This window comes from Trachemys scripta, chromosome 5 (assembly GCF_013100865.1).
Source record: "Trachemys scripta elegans isolate TJP31775 chromosome 5, CAS_Tse_1.0, whole genome shotgun sequence".
Taxonomy (NCBI): domain Eukaryota; kingdom Metazoa; phylum Chordata; order Testudines; family Emydidae; genus Trachemys; species Trachemys scripta.
Window position 1 is genome coordinate 80,236,563 of NC_048302.1, and position 19,096 is coordinate 80,255,658.

General features: G+C 39.8%; 1 protein-coding gene across 4 annotated transcripts in view; it reads left to right on the top strand.

Moving 5' to 3' along the window:
- The window catches only part of FAM149A (family with sequence similarity 149 member A), a 73,167-nt gene extending 58,238 nt beyond the window's left edge, over positions 1-14,929 (top strand). For all 4 annotated transcript variants that reach the window (XM_034770858.1, XM_034770859.1, XM_034770860.1 and 1 more), the window contains 10 exons: positions 2,897-3,022; positions 3,465-3,641; positions 4,913-5,103; positions 6,854-7,008; positions 8,919-9,022; positions 9,226-9,453; positions 9,749-9,869; positions 11,451-11,579; positions 12,049-12,127; positions 14,002-14,929. In XM_034770858.1, coding sequence (XP_034626749.1) covers positions 2,897-3,022; positions 3,465-3,641; positions 4,913-5,103; positions 6,854-7,008; positions 8,919-9,022; positions 9,226-9,453; positions 9,749-9,869; positions 11,451-11,579; positions 12,049-12,127; positions 14,002-14,075 — 1,384 coding nt within the window. In that variant the 3' untranslated portion in view covers positions 14,076-14,929. The remainder of the gene's footprint in view (positions 1-2,896; positions 3,023-3,464; positions 3,642-4,912; positions 5,104-6,853; positions 7,009-8,918; positions 9,023-9,225; positions 9,454-9,748; positions 9,870-11,450; positions 11,580-12,048; positions 12,128-14,001) is intronic.
- The last annotated feature ends 4,167 nt before the right edge of the window (positions 14,930-19,096 follow it).

Consider the following 19,096-nt stretch of genomic DNA (forward strand, 5'->3'; position numbering starts at 1 on the left):
TGTGCGCACGTATGCACACTCTTACTGTCTTAGGGTGGCTCCACACCATTCTAATGTGAGCCTATGTGTATCTGGACAATCTAACTCTTAATCTTTAAAAGGATTTTAGTTTTAAGATTCCAGAGAATCATAATTACCAAATGTCAATGAAAAACTATTTAGAATGTGTTGTTAAGGTTGACAATAATAATAACTAATAAATACTACTACCCTTTATGTGAATCAGGAAATGTTAAATACATAAACTTGAAGCAACATTTCCATATTGTTATACAAAATCTTTCCTTTCTTTAAATGCTATAACAATTCACAGGATATGCAGAAATCCTGCTGTTGTGTAGAAGTGTAGCTAATTCAATATATTCATTCTCAGCTGATTACATTTTTACAGTATTTTCACTGGACTAGATTTCATATGAAAGTTGGGTACTTATGATTTCCTGGCTTAGATCTGATAATGATGGTAAAAAGTAAATGGAACTTATTAAAGAGCTCCAGGAAATAGGTAGATTGAACCTGTCTACGGTACATGATTCAGGAGGGAAATATATTAACTTAATTTAAAGGTTATAGACTAGATAGTAGAGAGACAAGATGGATGAGGTAATATCTTTTATTGGATCAACTTTTGTTGGTGAGAGGGACAAGTTGGTTCAATAAAAGATATTACCTCACCCACTCTGTTTCTCTAATATCCTGGGACTGACATAGCTACAACAACACTGGGTAGACTAGATATGGAATGAGAGTGTCATTAACTATTTTGTTAAGTTATTTTGAAAAAAGATGAGTATAGTTGAAAAGAAAGCTTGATACAGTGCTCCTCATGTTCTTCTCTAGTGTGGGTTGTTTCTGTATGCTCCATTTATTTTCCAGTAATCTGCCAGAGGATTGTTAAGGATTGCTAGTGTTTGTCAGGACTGGGGATGGAGGTTGGAAGCAGTTGTTCTGAGTGACTGGCTCCCTTGGGAACTTGGTAGATTTCTGCTTGGAAATGTGTACAAGTTAATGAGTGAACCCACATTAACTTTGCCTCTGCAACCTTCTACCCTGTTAAATGAGGAATAGTGCACAGTTCTAGCACTATAGCCACATGATTTCTGAAGAAGCCATCCTACTAGGGGAGGTGTTAGCAAGAGAGCCACACAGCACTGTCGTTTTAGATTCTTGAGAGACCATTGCATTGGTCATTCAGTTCTCTGTGGATCTTTGGGCTTCCAAGTCCATATCCCCTTGTCCTTGTCTCTTGAGTGGAACATTCTTGCAAATCCTGTCATGTAGATTTTTCAGAGCTATATCTCCCCTCCACACACACAGATCATTTTTTAAAATCAAGTTTGGATCTTTTCTCAAATATCTGCTCTAGGAATTATTTTGTGGAAGTTCTATGGCCTGTGTAATACAGGAGATCAGACTAGATGATCACAGTGGTCTCTTCTGGCCTTGGAATCTATGAATTACTGGAAAGGTATGGAAAAATTCTAGTGATATAGAAAAAGCCTGTCTGACATGAATGTCGGCTCTAGAACAAATATTTCCAGGTACGAGAAGTTATGTGAACGTTCCAGTGCTGAATTACAGGTGCTAAGCGAGTTTATTTTAGGTAATTTTGTACCACCTAATATTGTAAAATGCATGATGTGCCATGTACAAAAATAATTAACTCTGAGGTAAAAAAAAACCCTTAGTTCTTAGTCAGGGCTAGATTGTGAACACCTTTACTCACATTGTTGAGCAATTACCAGAGTTTCTCCATTGACTCTAGTGGTACTGCTGCTGTGAGTAATTGTTCCCCAATGTGAGTAAGAGGTTCACAATCAGTCCTTCCATTTTCTGTAAAATAGGTAAGTCATACTGGTCTCCATTTGAACAGGTAAAAACATATTTAGTTGCTCAGACTGCGTCTGAACATTGCCATTGATTTCAATAGGCACGGGATCAAACCTATTAAAAGAAAAGGCCTTTTCTTACTGAGTCAGTTTATAAAGTAGAGAATTTTTCATGATTAATGAGTTAGTGACTAACGAACATGACTCAGATCTTTCTTATTTACGGTGCCATTCAGTGAAAAAGTAGGTTTCTCAAGGAAAAGTTTCCAAGTATTTGAAAGAACCTGAGAATCTCAGATTGAAATATACAAGTTCCTGCTTATTACCTGTAGATTCCCCTCAAGAGCCCTTGCAAATCTTTAGTGGAAAGCAATGCAATAAGTAATGAGCATTACTCAGATAAATAATGATCTGAAATTTTCTGTTTCACAAAGTGATTGTGTATACATTAAAAGAAAAATAAATGTTTCCCCCCAATTACAACCTACACTTATCTGGTCTCAATTTCAATAACGTACATTAGCAGCCACCTTTATAAACATTTTGGGTCAGATCCTTTGTCGCCATGGAGGTCACTTTTGTGTTACTCCAGAGAGTTGTGCAGAGTGATGTTAAAGTAACCCTATTGGGATCGTGGTCTCCATCTATTTTAAAATTTTTTCTTTCTATATTATCTGATGGACTATTGATATGAGAGAGAGTTTTATGTTCTGTGTGCAAATCAACTTTTATAACATAGTTCATTTAGCTAGTGTGGGTGTTATCTGTTGTCCTTTCATTAAATGTCTGGCTATTTTTAAAGCTTATAGGCCAGATCCTCAACTGGTTTAAATTAGCATAGCTCTACTGGCATCAGTGCAGCTACACCACTTTATATTATCTGAGGATCTGGCCCCTTATATCCATTAATTACTCAGAATAAATGTATGGGAGCTATTATTAAATTATTTCTACCTGTTTGTTTGTTTGTTTGTTTGTATTACAGGTGTCTGTGTTTTTCACATTGTTGCACTTCCTGTTATTCAGATTTGATTACATGTAACTACTTCACATTTTATATTTTGCAGGATTTTAGGAAAACAGCTCCTTTTTCCTAGAGATGAAGGCTTTCAGCATTTTCAGAGCAGAACGACTTGCTCGGTGTACACCAAATCTTTATTTGGCCTCTGTGAAAGCACTAGCAACACAAAAGAGTAGGTTAACATTTTCATATATGTTAATTTTTAAGCATTTCTATTGACATTACATTTTTTTCATATATTCCTAATATTTACAGCAACTAAACTGTAACCACATTAACATAAAAAAACCTCAGTCACAAATACATAAACATTATCTCTTATAGATGATCAAATAAGTGAAAAGTTTGTATGCTTTATCAAAGAGTTTCCTTGATTGTGCAGCAATTGTACTGTGGGCTTTTAAGACCTTATTAGGATATCATTTCAGTATATTGTCTTTGTGTAGTGGAAATAAAATTTACTTAGTCAAAAGCACTTCACTTTGATCTATCATATCTTTTCATAAGTTTATACGCATATAATTTTAATAACCTTAAAACACCTCAGTATAATGCAGCAGCTGCCTATTTACACTTCTTCCCATGTATATTTAATTCTAATTCTTTTGTTTCAGGCTGTGCATTTCGGGATCTAAACTAGTTCCAATAGCATCCCCAGTACACAAATCATTAGACTGTGGTTCCCCAAGGATTTCTGTTTCTGACTCATCTGAGTATTCATTCCTGGAAGAAGAAATCTATGAGGTGGATGGAAAAATTGAAGAGTATCTTGCTTTTGACAACAAGGAGCTGTAAATAAATTATATATTTTTTGGAGAATATAATGAGAAACTATCATGAAATTGCTTAAAACCTGTGCTTTGCTTTTCTCTAAACCTACTTCCAATTAATTTAGAAAATTCCTTAGTCCTCACTCTCAGCTGTGGTTCAGAAGTACACCGTATAGCTCAAAAAGGGGGGATACAAAAGTGATTTTAAGCCCCCTCTCTGTTCCCCCCAACCCTGGGCTACCTATGTGTCCCCCAGCATAAGTTAAAGCAGCCTGAAGAGGGTTGTGAGAGTGCAGGGAAACCACATCTCCAGCGCTGGCTGTAGGGTTGGGAAGTTATGGTAAAGGAACCATTGTGCCCTCTCCACAAGAGAGGATCCCCTGTTCCTGAACTAGTTTGATCCTTCTGGGGCCAGCTACACCATCATTAGCATCACTTTCCACCGGCACATCTAGAATGCAGCCAAGGATGGGGCCTTTCTGAATTGAGATTATAGAAATTGTTTTTAATATTTTTTTTTTCATTTTGTTAAATTGTAATATGATATAGTTAATGTTAGAACAAGCATAGAATAAACTTTAGTTCCAGAAAGCTCTTTTCATACTAAGTGTATCATGAGGCAGTGAGTAAGGGTTCTGTGATACACCTGTTCCCCAGTCCAGAGAGGAAGAGAGAGAAATAAAAAGGGGTGAAAATGTTCATATAATAATGGAAGGGTGGGTGTGGCACATGAGGTTTCATGGTTCCCTGCTCCTGCAAAGCTGCAGAAATCCCTCCAAGTCACTCCACATGGTCATGGCAAATGTGTCTGGATGAGCAGGATGTGGAGCTAAGAATCTATTCTACATAATATTCCCCCCTTCAAAGCTGGTGGAATGGTATTTTCCTTAGGTGGTGGTGAGGTAAGGGGGTGTGGGATTCTAGCCCCAAATGCCCAAGTCCATCAGTTTTGTCTCGTTCCTGCAATACTATCTATGTCTATGGCTGCTATATCAAGATCCTCAAAAACTTCTTGCTATAATGCCCCAGTTTAATTTTTCATGTTGCTACCACCGCCGTTCAATCAGCAAGAGGCAAAAAAACAAAGTAAAACCAATTCATAATTTCAGTTTGGAGCAGTTCTGTTTTCTTCCAACAGAACTTGGATCATGTATAATATGAAACTTGATCTTTTAAATATAAATCTATTTTATGCTTTTCTGGATCCATAAGAAAGTATGTTAGATTCACTGTTTTTGTTAACAAAAACATGTAGAACTTGGTAATAAAGCTGAATTTGCTTCAATCATTAGTGATGATGAGAGTTTGGAACAAAAGAAAGCCCAGCTTGCTCGAAAGAGGAATAAACGTGGCATTCCTCCTGTTTCTCCCAATGCCTGTATCAAAGATGCAGTGGCAGCTGAAGTGTTTGATGGTGTCTGGAGCAATATAGTTGAAATATTGGAGGAGCTGATTAGAAAAAACTGGGAAACTGCTATCACAGGTACTCAGAGTTTTTGTAGATGGCACTTATAGAATTGTACTTGGAACAGTAATTTAATGTTAATTAAATATGGCTTAGCAAACATCTTTATTCGTCTTCTTAAATGTCACTGTGTGTTTACATGGCACTTTATAAAATGCATGCACGTCCAATGAAAAGATTCTTACTGACTTCAGTGGGCTTTGGATCAGGCCCATAAAGAGAGGAGGTCTCTCACAAGAAGTGCTTCAGTGCAAGTAAGCGCAAAGAGATCCTTGGTGCATTATGTAACATGATGCCCCTTGGAAGCCCTTCAGCAGTAGAGATTGAATCTGGGGCCTGGTATCTAAAAGCATTAGCATCTAGTGTTTACGCTAAAAGACCCGAGTTTGTTAGCAAAATCACAGTATAGACTCATCAAACTCTGTGTGGTCCAGCCACTAGAGGGGGAGAGAGAGCCACGCTGACTGTGGGTTATGCAGAGATTAACACAGGATGAAAGAACATAGTTCACTGTGATTAAATTTAATTCTTCCTGGTGTTTTTAACAGACTATTGCACAGAAAAGCAGAAGGTAAAGAACTAACTCTTGGTGAAATTTTGTGCTTTGGCATGTGCATGGGGTTGCCTTTAGAAGCTAATGGACTCTGCATTGTTTCTTAAAATGTATATTAATTGAAGAAACAATGCCAGAAAAACATACATAAAATCAATCTTAAATAAAAAGGAAAAATATATCAATGGAAACTAGTAAAATAATTAACTTCAAATTCATTTTAAAACTATGGCTGGTCTACACTTAAATATTCACAGCCCGGAGTGGTGTAGCTATGCAACCTAACCACTGGCATAGACACAGCTAGGTTGACAGAAGAATGCTTCTGTTGACCTAGTTACTATTTCAGGAGGAACATCTCCTCCCTAAGCAATGTAGAAACCCATTCCATTGCTCTAAGCTGTGTCTACACTATGGAGTTATGCTGGCATAGCTACAGTGCTGTAACTATGCCACTATAGCCCCTGTAGTATAGACACGGTCTAAGTAGAAGAAGTTAAATATTTGCAGTATTCTATGCTGGTAGAACTGAGTGTTGCATGTGTTATTGCCAGACTACACAAGAATTGTTCAGGCCTCAAGTGAATTGTTTAGCTCAGTATTATGAATTAAAGAGGGGGAGATTTAGGTTTGCTACCTTTTCCTCTAAGAAGGACATCCACTTGTGGAGAATAGGCTGTTAAGCAAAGTATGTGGGCTAGGACCATTGAGAAATTTAAGGGTATGATAGAAATAATGGCTTATACTTACTGAAAAAATAGCAATACAGCTTTTTGCAGGCAGAATGGACTAAGAGGACATTTGGTTGCTTCTGTTCATACGTTTTTCTGTTTCTAACACACCTTACATGAGAATGTTTCAATAATGTTCAGCTGTTTTACCAGTGTTTTCTAAAAAATAAAAACCGATTACATTTCTTCCACATACATGGCCCAACTGATTTATCACGGACAGAGAAAATACAGTCATTTTGAAAATGTTTTTAGAAATAAATGCTTTTAATCTGACAACTAGTTTATTTTTAAATGTCATAAAGATTTAAATTAAAACTAATCTAAGACAAAATGTCATAACATTTATAATAAATGTTGAATACTGTTTATCTAGCAGATAATATGTCAAATCTGAGTCACTGATATTTTCCTACCATCATCAGTTTGTATAACTGCAGAAAAATTTGTTTCTTAATCACTTGTATATTCTACACTGGTGCAGAGAATGATGAACAGGTGGAGAAATTGAAAGCTATTACAAGTAAATTGCCACATCTACTAGTCTCCCGTATTACAGCAGATACAGCAAGTGTCCCCCCATCAAGAGGCTCTGAGGCACGAAGCACATCTTTTGGTTCACATTTTGTTCCATCTCAGGTAAAATATTGTTCCACAAAACAGAATTCTGTTTTCAGTTGGCCTAGGCCTTTTCTAACTTAGATCAGAAAAGTTTCCATTTTATTGATTATGCATATTTAAGGTATTTAGTCTGACTTTCCACCTTTGAGTTTGTTTTTTTAAAAAACACAAGTCTACATCATTGTTATAACCGCCTTTTATTTGGACCCCACTTAGAGCCCAAAGACCCCAATAAGAATTGAGACCTTATTGTGTTTGGTGCTATAAAAACAGATAGCAATATTTCCTATTCACTTCCAGAAAATCATACCCTTTATATTGAAAGACAACCCTTCCCTTTCAACAGAACCATGAAAGAACTCTTCCCTGCAAGGTGCATGTGAAGTTCCAGCCTAACTCCCCTCATTCGAAACCCCTAACATCAGATTGTCTTAGTTGGTCCTTTTCTCTCTCTGCTCCCCACTGCATTATGGGTTGGTGGACAAAGAGACTTGTTCAGAGTCTGCCTCAGTGTTGGAACTTGGGAATCTTGGGTTCTATTTGAGTTTCTGGAGGTGAGTATGCTCTAGCAGTTACATACTTTTCTGCCTCTTTCCTCTAGCCTGTCCCTTTCTGACTCTGTCCCCTATGCTTCTGTTTCCCATAGCCTATCCCTATTCCATACAGCATGTCCCTGCCCCTGCCCCTGCATTCAAGCAGCTTTCTTCTTCTTCTCCTCCATGCTTCCTAGGCGGCCACAGGGGGAGCTTTGAGAACATAGGAGAGACAGTCTCTCTGCTCTTAGGGCTTGTCTACACTTAACGGGGGATCAATGAGTGGTGATCTATGCACTGGTGGTGCACTAGTGAAGACCCACTAAATCGACCGCAGATCACTCTCCTGTTGACTCCTGTACTCCACCGGATTGAGAAGAGTAGGGGGAGTTGACAGGCGAGCATCTCCCATCGACATCGCATAGTGTCGACCCCGCAATAAGTAGATCTAAACTACATTGATTTGAGTTACACTATTCACGTAACTCAAATTGCGTAGCTTAGATCAAATTTTCCCTGTAGTGTAGTTCCAGTGCTTGGCACTGTAGTGGCCCAGGAGCCAGGAGTAAATTGCAGCCAAAAAAAAAGTCCTGTTCAGCCCCTGCAGCCTTGAGCTTGAGTAATATTTTGAGAATTTAGCTGCCATCCTCTAACAAACCTTTACTGAAGCAAGTGCAGACAGCAATGGTCAGAGGTTTATAATGTGGCCAAATTTGGATGGATTTTCATGGGGGCATTTCAAGTCACCTCTCTGTCCCCACAGCGACTCCTCTGCTAAATTTTTGAGTCCCTGCTCCAAAGCATGGTAGAGCTTCTCTGTAAAGTGGTTGTAAGAACTTTTTAATATTAACAGAACATATATTTCACTAACCTCATTCTCAGAAATGGCCGAACCATTTTATCTGAAACATTTAAAAAAGTAACCAAATAAATTATATATAATAGCCTGAAGTGGACACATAATAAAAAAAATTATTAGCCTGAAGAAAAAACTTTAGGCAAAGTTATAGGGCCCTGTTTTCAGTTACTTACAATAGAATGGAAAAGCAACCTTAATTATAGTCATTGCTGCCAACTCTGCCTATAATAGAAATAAATAGTGGGGTACATATTACTTATGTTTGCAGTGATAATATTAAATAATTATTTCTTGTAATATGTATTGTTAGTCTTAGTTTTCAAGCTTTGTTTTGTGGAGTATTGACCCTTATTTATTTGCATTTTATCTTATATAGGGGAGAAATGTTCCATTATGATCTGAAGTGGGATTTCTCTTGCATAGTTTTTAAGCATCTTTTGACCTAACTATGTGAGTTTTGGGGTTTTTGAAGCCTTGCTTTGAAGAAGGTAATGAGACTGAAAGGTTAAATACATTTATTTTTTTGCTCTCTTTAGGTTCACCGTTTCTCCAGCAATTTTTATAGTGATTTGAATGGCGTCATGACAATTCAAGCTAAACCACTCCAACAGAGGCATGCAGGCTTGGCAGACAAGATACAGTAAATATTGATATGGAAATAGTATACTTTTTTATGCTGTACTTTGTTATTTTGGCCATATAAAATATGCTTTGGGATTTCAAAAATGTAATTAAAAATGCAGACATCTTTCTGTCAATAATAGATATTGACTGAGTTTTAATTTGTATAAGTAACAATTATATTCTTCTAAAAAGTGTGTGTTTGTTTTGTTTTCTCTTTAGGAATGAACAAGAAGACAAACAACATAACGTAGGCTCCAGTGTTCTCAACTCAGTGCGGAATCGGCGGGGGCGAATTACTGATAACAGTATTCTCTCATCATCTCGGGTACTGCTGGCATCTTCTAGGAAAATGCCAACCCATCGTAGGCTACCATCTCTCACTTCAGACCCACTATGTTCAAAGACTCCTAATGTGTACAGTGATGAAGTCCTTAGGGGAACTAAACTGTGAGTTTTTAGTTTCACTTTCTTCTTCCTTGAGGTCAAGACCTTGCTGAACTTGAACAAGAGCATTAATTGTTTCAGGGCTTAGTGAAGTATTGTAAAAGATTTGGGAACTAGCGCTGAGATTTCTGAAAGATTCCACACTTCATACAGAAAAATGAAGCATACATAAAGCATTGTTCTGAGAGCTGCCACTGCATTAAGTGTTCTGCTTTTTACAGTAACTTAAACGTGTTAAGAAATGTTGTCCCTGGTGTATTAGATGGAATATGAAATCTGTTTAATCTGAATCCTACAGGTATACTGGCTTAGATCGCTTGTCCTCTCCACTTGTACATACAGCCCGGAACAAGTTACCACCAATAAACACAGAGGCTGTTGAACAGTATCTTTCAGTACCTGGATCACGGCAAGGCTTTGTAAGATGTGTACTTGTTAATATTGTTAAAGACCATCAGTAACTTGAACAAAAAAATAAAAACAAAAAAAATTCCCCAAACCCACTTTGCATCACTAGTTGAAATTAGTACTTTGGGGAGAATTGCATTCAATCATATTTTATTGTGATACAAGGCCTTAACATATGTGAGAGTTTATAGTTACATTTGAAGGGATATTGGGAGGTATTTTAGGCCCCAAATGTAGGTCATTTTAAAGACATTTTTTTAAAATTAAATAATTTGTTCTTGAATTTCTAAAGAGCAGATATAAATGAATTTTATATTTGTGTTTTAGATTTATATATTGCCTTGCAGTGTTTTGTTACATTGTGCTAGTGTGTGAGAAGTAGAAAATGAAATTGACTAAAAGTGAATATAAATAAAAGTGAAACTGTTCCATTTTCATTGTCCAAGAAGCATGAAGTACAAGAAAAGAGAAAAATGATGAAAAGTAAACTAGAATTTTGAAATTATTTCAGTTTGAATAATGTACTTCCCAATATTTTTAAAATTATAAATATGGACATACATGAAGAAACCCATAACCTTTATGGTTTTGTATGTTTTTATGCTCCTTTATGAGAGGAAGGATGGTGTAGCAGTTGAGGCACTATCCTAGGACTTAGAAGACCCTGGTTCAACTCCCTACTCTGGCAAAGACTTCCTGTGTGACTGTGAGCATGTCACTTAGCTTCACTGTGCCTCACTTCCCCATCTCTAAAATGGAAATAATAGCACTGCTCTATCTCACAGGGGTGTTGTGAGGATAGATATGTTAAAGATTGTGAGGTAGCAGCACCTAGCACTTGGCATCCTCTTGCCTAGTGGAAATTGCAACCCTAAATTAGGTGCCCAGATTCCCTATACAATGCATGGAGAGAGTTAGATGCCTAAAAAAGGATTCACAGAAGCCAGCAAACTGAGCAGGAGCTGCATAACCTAGCCAGTAGAAATGTTGAGGAGAGGGGTGAGGTCTAAGCGCTGCCCCTCAAAGGATGCTAGGTGCCTAACTCTGTGCTGGGAGGGAGGTGCTTCCCCCTGCTCAGGATTCCTAGCTGTAACCTCTTTCCTGGAATTAGTCATTGTAGCCAAGGCAGTCCTTTCTCATGAAAAGTGGTGGTCCTGCACCCCCACTCCTTCTACTAAAAACCCAGTGGTTAGAGGACTCACCTGGGAGGTGGGAGACCCTCCTAGACATCTTTTATCATAGGTACAGTAGGTCTAGCATAACCCTCTCAAATTATGGAGAACATGAGACATAGACACATGCTATTAACACAGCTATCATTCTTAGTCTTAAATAGAACCTCTTGCAATTACACTTACCCCCTCCTACTCTCTATAAAACATGTTACCTTAATTTTTAGACACTTGAAATCCAATTGAAAAGCCCAACCTAGTAATTTTAAAAACTCTTAACTTGAGCCTTTTACTTAGTGGAGAATTAGCTCTTTGCTTTTTTTTTTTCTTTTAATTTAAGCGAAGGTCAAAAGGATTCTTATTTTCGCCATGCCAATATTTGCATTTATTTCAATGCTCAATTTTCTTTTTCTCTTTCAGCATAGAGGGCGGTATCCTCATAGTAGAGTGTCAAGTGCAGTACCTGACAGTACAGAGCGACGACCACTTAGAGAACGAACTGTCATTATTGATCAGTTTTCAAGACCCAACACAACTCACACATTCAGGGTGGGTTTTTATGTGATTAGAGATGTTGGGCCAGACATCTGTGGAAGGCTGGGGCAGAGAGAGATGCAGGACACCTGCCTCCCCGCCACTGCCACCACCACTTTTATATGACTGCAAAACAGCCTCCCACAGTAGCAGACCTTGTGATCTCAGGAGCCCAGGGACTGCTTACTCCTACTCCCTCCAGAGAACAGGATGTCTAAAAGAGGGTGGGACCACGTTCCTGCACCCTATCTACACTGGTCTGAAGAGTGGGGTTAGTGTGCTGGGAAGAGAGATCTGCTGCATCCTAATGAATGAAGCAGATTGCACCACCTCCATATGCAAGAAAGCTGCCTGTTATACTCCTTCTAGAGCAGTGCAACTCCGCTGCTGACCTCTGTGCTAGGCTATGGTGCGAAAGTCACAATCAGATCCTTAATCTGTGAGAGGGCCATAATGAACAAAAATATTTCCCCCCTTTTTACAGTCAGACACCCCTCATAAAAGGTCGTTGACGCCCATGGATTTTGCTAACAATACATGGACAGGTCAAGGCTTTTTAACAGGTAAGCAAAACCAAAAGATTAATATAAAAAAAGCTGTACTGCACAGAACTCCTGGTGAGGGGGAAATTGGGGGAACCTGGTGTGGAGCACACAGAGCCTCTGACATGGGGGGAAGAGGAGAAAGGAGAGCATGGAAGAAGTGGGAATGATGGGAATAATGGAGACCCTGGTATGGGTGGAGAGGGAAATGGGGAGGCACACAGAGCCCCTGGCAGGGAGAAGATTGGTGGAGTTCCTGAAATAGAGGGGAAAGGGAGGGCAGCATGCAGGGAGCTTTTGCGGGTGGGAAGGAGGGCGTGGAGGAATGCAAGGAGCCCCTGGTGTGTATAATAAGCTCGGTCTACAAAAGCTATGAAGTGCAATCCCCTCATTGTAGGTTCCATATAAATGGCAACAGTGGCATTGTTTGTTTATAAATTTTTTCAGACACTCATAGATATGTATTGCACATGACATTCCACACTAGATTATAAAATGTCTAAATATACTCCATATAATTATGCTTTTTCATTGGCTGAGGTTGCAAAAGCTTTACACCCAACTTGATGGCATTTCTCTGTTTGTCTGTCTATCTATGTAATGCTAAAACTTTTGAACACTGCATCTAATCAATTCCAAAATATCCGAGTCCCTTCTAAGCATCAGTGGCCAGAACCTTATTGTTTTTTTGGGGGGGAAAACACTGAAAGGGAGGAAGTGGGGGCAGTGCCATCTGTCTAGCACAGACACAGCTTCAAGCACCTCTGCAGTTGTCTGTAGATCAAGAGACAAGAGAGTTTGATACATTGACACGTGAATGACTTATCACCCAGACAGATAATAATGGTGTGGGGAATGTGGGTGTTCACACAGAGCCCCTGCCACTCAGGGGAGAATAGGGGACCCTGGTATAGGGCAAGAGAGGGAATGGGTGGCAATTGTTATGGGTGGCATGGGGGAAAAGGTGAAAGATTTGCGAGCAGAGTCCCTGCCAAGGGGGATGGGGAGAGTGGGGGGGGGGGGCGGATATTTGGAAGCCCCTTGCATGGGGGGAAGGAGGGAGACAGACCCTTTGGCATAGGGAGATGAGGGGAGGAGTGCATGGGATGAAGTGGGAATAAGGAGACACAGAGCCACTGGCATTAGTGGGTAGAAAGGATTGGCCCTTACATGGGAGGAAAGAGAAATTGGGGGCACACAGAACCTCTGGCAGCGAGGAGACTGGGGGGGAGTTGCAGGGAGTCCCTGAAAAAGAGGGGGATGGTATGGTGACACATAAGAAGCTGGAGGTGGGGGGAAATGGAGGGATGCAAGGAGCCCCTGATGTGTGCGATAAGCTTGGCTTACATGAGCTACGAAGTGTACAAGTCCCTCATTCATTATTAGTGTATTCAACATAAACAAGTAATTTTAATGTGAAAAAGAAAATAGAAATGTTTTGTTTATAATGTTCTTTAAATCAAATCTTAAATTAAATTAAATCATTGTTGGATTTCAGCTAAGGTCTTTCCTTTGCTGTACCAGCAAAACAAGCAGGTACTGGATGTGGAATTCAGTATTTATATGGGGCTCTCTAACTTCTGGGATAAAGCAGTAATTTTTATGTTAGGTTCCATTCAGCCAGTGAAAGTCTGCCATTCCACACATTGTGTGTCCATTCTCATTTCTGAGAATTGTAGGTTTTCCTGAGTTTTGGATAATTCTTTAGTTAAAGCATTGTCCAGAGCAACTAATACAAACCAAAAGAACTACGTGGATAAAAAAAGGTGACGTGTGAGAATACAATCAAGCTAATAAATGTTCTTCTAAAGGAGGCCTACAGAAGCAACCCAAATACAGTGTTGGTGTGACTTTTGGTTATGGTACACTTAACAAATAATGTTTTGTATTTTCAGGCTCACAACATTACTCCAAATCCTTTCAAAGAAATCCATCCACTTCCAGGAAGAGATTTCAAGTAGCCTCTTAATACAACTTTGAAAGAGAGAGAAAATCCATGGCAGTAAATGGAGGACTATACTTCTCGGCCTATTAGCTACCGTCACAAAGAATAAAGAAAGAGTACTGCAGCATACTGTATGCTGCTTCGTCTTCCAGTCCTGGGCATATGTGTATGGCCTTGTTCAAAAGTAGCATCAGCAGAGACTGGAACAAAATGAAAGAAAAAGAAAATAAAACCAATGGTTTAAATCTGGACTGTAGGAATTTGGTGTCTTTCCAGGGTAAAGATGAGGCCACTGTCTCTTTCACACACATACACTGACTTAGTCCTTCGTTTGGGAAGCAACTTCATAGTTCTGCTTCTCTGTTGGCAGAAGCAAGTAACAACCTGCTCAAATCCCTGTAGCTGTATTCCCCTTCCCCTCTCCAGTGTTACAGGCATTTTGGATTGTCCCTGCACTGATTATGTACAAAGTTAATGCCTTTTTAAATAAGAGTTTGTACTACCCAGTGTTTATCCCTATTATGCCCTTTCTCTTTTCTAGTGTCAGACTTTTCCTATTGCTCTTTGTAAAAATTGCCTGTCCCTAGCCTTTCTTCCTTGTTTAATTTATCTTCATCTGAACAGTGATTAGAGAGCTGTATTTCATTCATTATTAGTAATTAAGCTGTTCAATATGTTAAGTGTTCTGTAGCTCAAATGGAATTGGTCTCAGGAAACAACAGTTGTCTTGTTAGGCTGAATTATTCCATACATTCTCAAGATTTGAACCTGCTCGCTGACCTGTGAATAAGACAGTTCTCACTTACCAACCCAGTTATTATTGAAGTTTTTTAATGTCACATACTAATGTAAAACCTAATAAAAATTCCTGTATCTAAGCCTTCAGCAGATTTATTTTAACATTAAAATATTTACTTAATGAATAGAGGCAGCATTTCATAGTCCTTGCATCTTTTTAGACCATACAAAAAAAACAAAAAGTAACTTAATTTTTTTTGTTTTTCATTATATGTAGTGCAGTAGTGCCTAGAGGGCACTGTCAGGATCAGGACTCCAGTGTGTTAGCCCTGTACATATACACAATAGGTAACAATCCCTGCCCCAGAGAGTCTACAGTCTAAATAGTTTAATTAATTAATAGTTAATTAATTAGACAAGACAGACTAAAAGTTGTAGGGGAAATGGGGACAGAGAAATTTAGTGACTTTCCCAAATCACCCAGCAGGTCAGTAGCAGAGGTGAGAATAGAATCCAGGTCTCCTGAGTCCCAGTCCTGTCCCCTGTTCATGGAACAACACTACTTCTTATCAGCCATCCCTGCTCAGGAAATTGTCATGCAGCACTGTGAGCTCTTTGCTTGGCACAGTTCCCAGCAGCCAATCTGATTGCTTGTAGAAGAGGTAGGGGATACTGATGGGGAGTGCTCTGAGGTGTGGTTAGCACCCGTGGTTTGGCAATAAGTGGTCTTCAGCTGCTTAACTTGCTCCTGGTATTGATCAGATGCTGGTGGTTCCCCAATGCTCCCAGGTTTTCCAAGATACTTTTGTACCCATGATCATTTCTTGTGCTCTGGTGAAGTCAAATGTCTTGCTCTCCTTCCACTGCAGTTTTACCAGAATCTGGTTGTATTCCTCTGGTCAGCTAGCAATGTGCTTGATGTAGGGTTTCTTCTTAGTGACGGACATAGCTAACACACAGTAGATTAACAGTGTTTACAGTTGAGCAGTCTGCATGGAAAGGAAGGGTTAAACACAGAGAGTTGTGTTTGAACCAGGAGAGTGCTTCCGGTTCCTGGGAATCAAGTGGTAAGTTTGGGGTAGAAGGGTTGGGGGACACAGGCCTAGGGGATTGTGAGATAGTGCTGGCGGACTCTCTGGATTCGAGCTTGGTGACCCAGGCATCCGCTGTGTCCACATTGTAAAATGACTGGCTTTTACCCATGCCACAGTGGGACTCTGGCTTGGACCCATATGCCTGGGTCAGGCTACAGGCCTGAGAGGTTTCTGGCACAGGTCATAAGGCTTTGTGTGTGGACAGTAGGGGAGTTTTGGCTTAAACCTGAGTCTGAGCCTGGGATCACTATGCCGTGTAGGGATCACTAAAGTGTCTGGGATGAGAAATAATGGAATGGGCCAGGCAACTGGTGAAAAGCCAGTATGGAAGGAATTAGGTGGCTGATGGAAAAAAATAGTGGAAAGGAAGCTGAGTTGGTATTTTTTGACAGCAAAAGCAAAATTTGTTCAACAAAATGGCCATCTTACTGAACACCACTGGTTGGCTGAAGCAACACTAGTCACAGTTGTAGAGGGTGAACAGCGTGGGGGAACAAAACTTCTCCTGAGACAGAGACTATACGTGATTTAGGGAAACAATACTATGCTAAAAGAACTAGTGCTATTTTATTAAACCATTTTTGAAATTGGGTGGAAAGTAGAATGGGTAGGAGTCTTTCAAAAATTTGACTCCCCAAAAAATAAAAAATTGAGCTAGTCTAGCTGAGGGTAGAGTCTATAGTACAATCTGTTACAATTAAAAGAATGTCTACAGTGATAGTGCCTTTTAAAGTAGCAAGTTTTACAGGAAAATAATTATACTTATCTCATAGAACTGGAAGGAACCCCAAAAGGTCATAGAGTCCAGCTCCCTGTCTTCACTAGCAGGACCAAGTACTGATTTTGCCCCAGATCCTTAAGTGGCCCCCTCAAGGATTGAACTCACAACCCTGGGTTTAGCAGGCCAATGCTCAAACCACTGAGCTATCCCTAACCTTTTTAATAAGTATTTCTAAGTATTAAAATATTCTAAGGGAAATATGTGATGATATTTAACTCATAAGAGGAGTGTTGTGTTTATCTTGGATATGATGTTTGAGTGTCAAACTCAATATTATGCCTGTGTTAAATTAAGACACTTCTTGAGTAGTCTACTTCAAGTTAAATATGTTTTCTGTTGGATTCAAGATTGTATAAACATTTCCAAACAGACTAGCAAGCAATTAGCTATAAGCTCCTTAATACTTTTTGTTCTTTCCTAGTGTCTGAAGCCTTGGAGACAGGTCAAACGGAGAAATTTGTCTATGTCTTGCTCTAAAGGTCACAAGGCATCACCTCCAAGTGAGATGGAAACACAAGAACCCAAATTATTGATAGAAGAGGTCTCACAAAAATATAGATTAGTTAGTATTAAGATTTTGTCCCAGTTATTTTTAGCAAAAGTCAGGGACCGGTCACGAGCAATTAAAAAAAAATTAATGGAAGAAAAATAACTGACAAAATGGGACTGATGGGAGGAGGCCTGAGACCTGAGCCCCACTTTAGAAGGAGGGGTGTGTCCAGCACCCGCTGCCTGGGGTGGCTGGGAGCTCTGGGGTCCACCCACAGTGGGTCAGAACTGCAGTGACTGGGAACACCGATGTCCCTCTGCCACCCTTAGTGGCTCAGAGCGCTGGGTCCCCCCGCCACCTACTGCGTCTGAGAGCTGTGGGGCTCCCACCTCCCTTGGTGGCTCAGAGCTCCAGGGCCCTCACCAGCTGACAGCTCTGGCCTGCCACCCTGGGGAAGGAAAATGTCATGGAGGTCTCTGATAGTCACAGAATCCGTGACCTCTGTGACATAATCTTAGCCTTAGTTAGTATTATAGAGTATTGCTTCCCTGTATGAGACATAGAATAGTGGAACATAGAGGTGAAAAAGACCCCCAACTTTATTGTATAAGAGGTGTGTGTGATGATTCTCAGGGCACCCGGCCTCTGAGTCACCTTGTTCTCCCTGCCTCCGGCCTGAGAGAGTCCTGCCTGCCCCTAGCTGGGTGTCAGCAGCCTAACACCACCAGCTACTCAAGCACTCTCTGTGCTGTGCCAGCCCTGACTTTGACTTGCAGGCTAACAATATATGCAAACCAGTCCCTTGAATCTTTCTCCTGTGATATCCACTCCCTGACAGTGGCTATTCACAGAAATCCCAGATCCTGTGCACCTAACAGTGTTGTGTATCCCTTTACCAGTTTTACCTTAAACACCCTCATCCCCTCCCACCACCCAACTCTGGTGTAACATACAGCACTTGTGAGCACTTAAATAAACCTACTTTGTTTTATTGTAAGAAAAAATGGAGAGTTAATTAGAAAAAAGAGAGTGATGTACATAAATGGTGGTAATACAAAACAGTAAAATGCAAACCTGGGTCTATACTTATTAACAGTTACCTTTCCTATCTAATAAAGTACAAGTGGGTCATTTCTCCCCCTCCTCCCCCCAAGTTCAGTCTCTTGCAGGCTTGGCTGGCTTCACAGGAACCGGGATCCAATTTTTCTTGAGAACATCCCTGATCCCCAAGATGTCTCTTCAGTGAAAGGATGCAGTGGGTCTTTCTTCACCACCCATTATTCTGAATCAGTCTTTTTTGTCTTTATTCACAGCCATGGCAAACCCCTGTCTGTTGCAATGTTCCTTTTTTACATCCAAGTGGTTTGGACTGTTTGTGGTTGTCTCTGATGTTTTCCATTGATAGTCTAGGGATGGAGCAACGCTAGAAAATTGAGCCTGGTATTGCATCACTGGCTAACCAGGGCAAGGTGGCAACTCCCTCATTCTTGAATGGGTCATCACAGAGACATATTATCCTTTGATGACTAACTTTTACTCCAAGTCTATAAAGCATGCTTTCTATATAAATACATTATGCCTTAAATATTACCTTGCAATCTTGCAATGATTATGAATCTTGAGAAGTTATGAGCTTTCTGTAGATACCTTACATTTTACTGTTTATGGATAAATATCCTCTAAGAAGTGTTTGGTGTAGTGTTTGTCAGGTCTGGGGTGACAGTTGTTTGCAAAGACCAAGGGACCCATTGGCAAGGAGTCTTTGTGTCATAGAGTGATATTGGAGAGTCCCAGTACAGCTATTGTGGAACTTAGTTAAGAATCCTGACAAGTATTCTGAGGAAAAGGAGAAATAATATCCTAGGTAGCTTCTTTAAGGAGGCCTTGGTAATTGTTTCCACTTCATGTAGAGAATAGACACAGGCCAAAGCAAATGAGACTT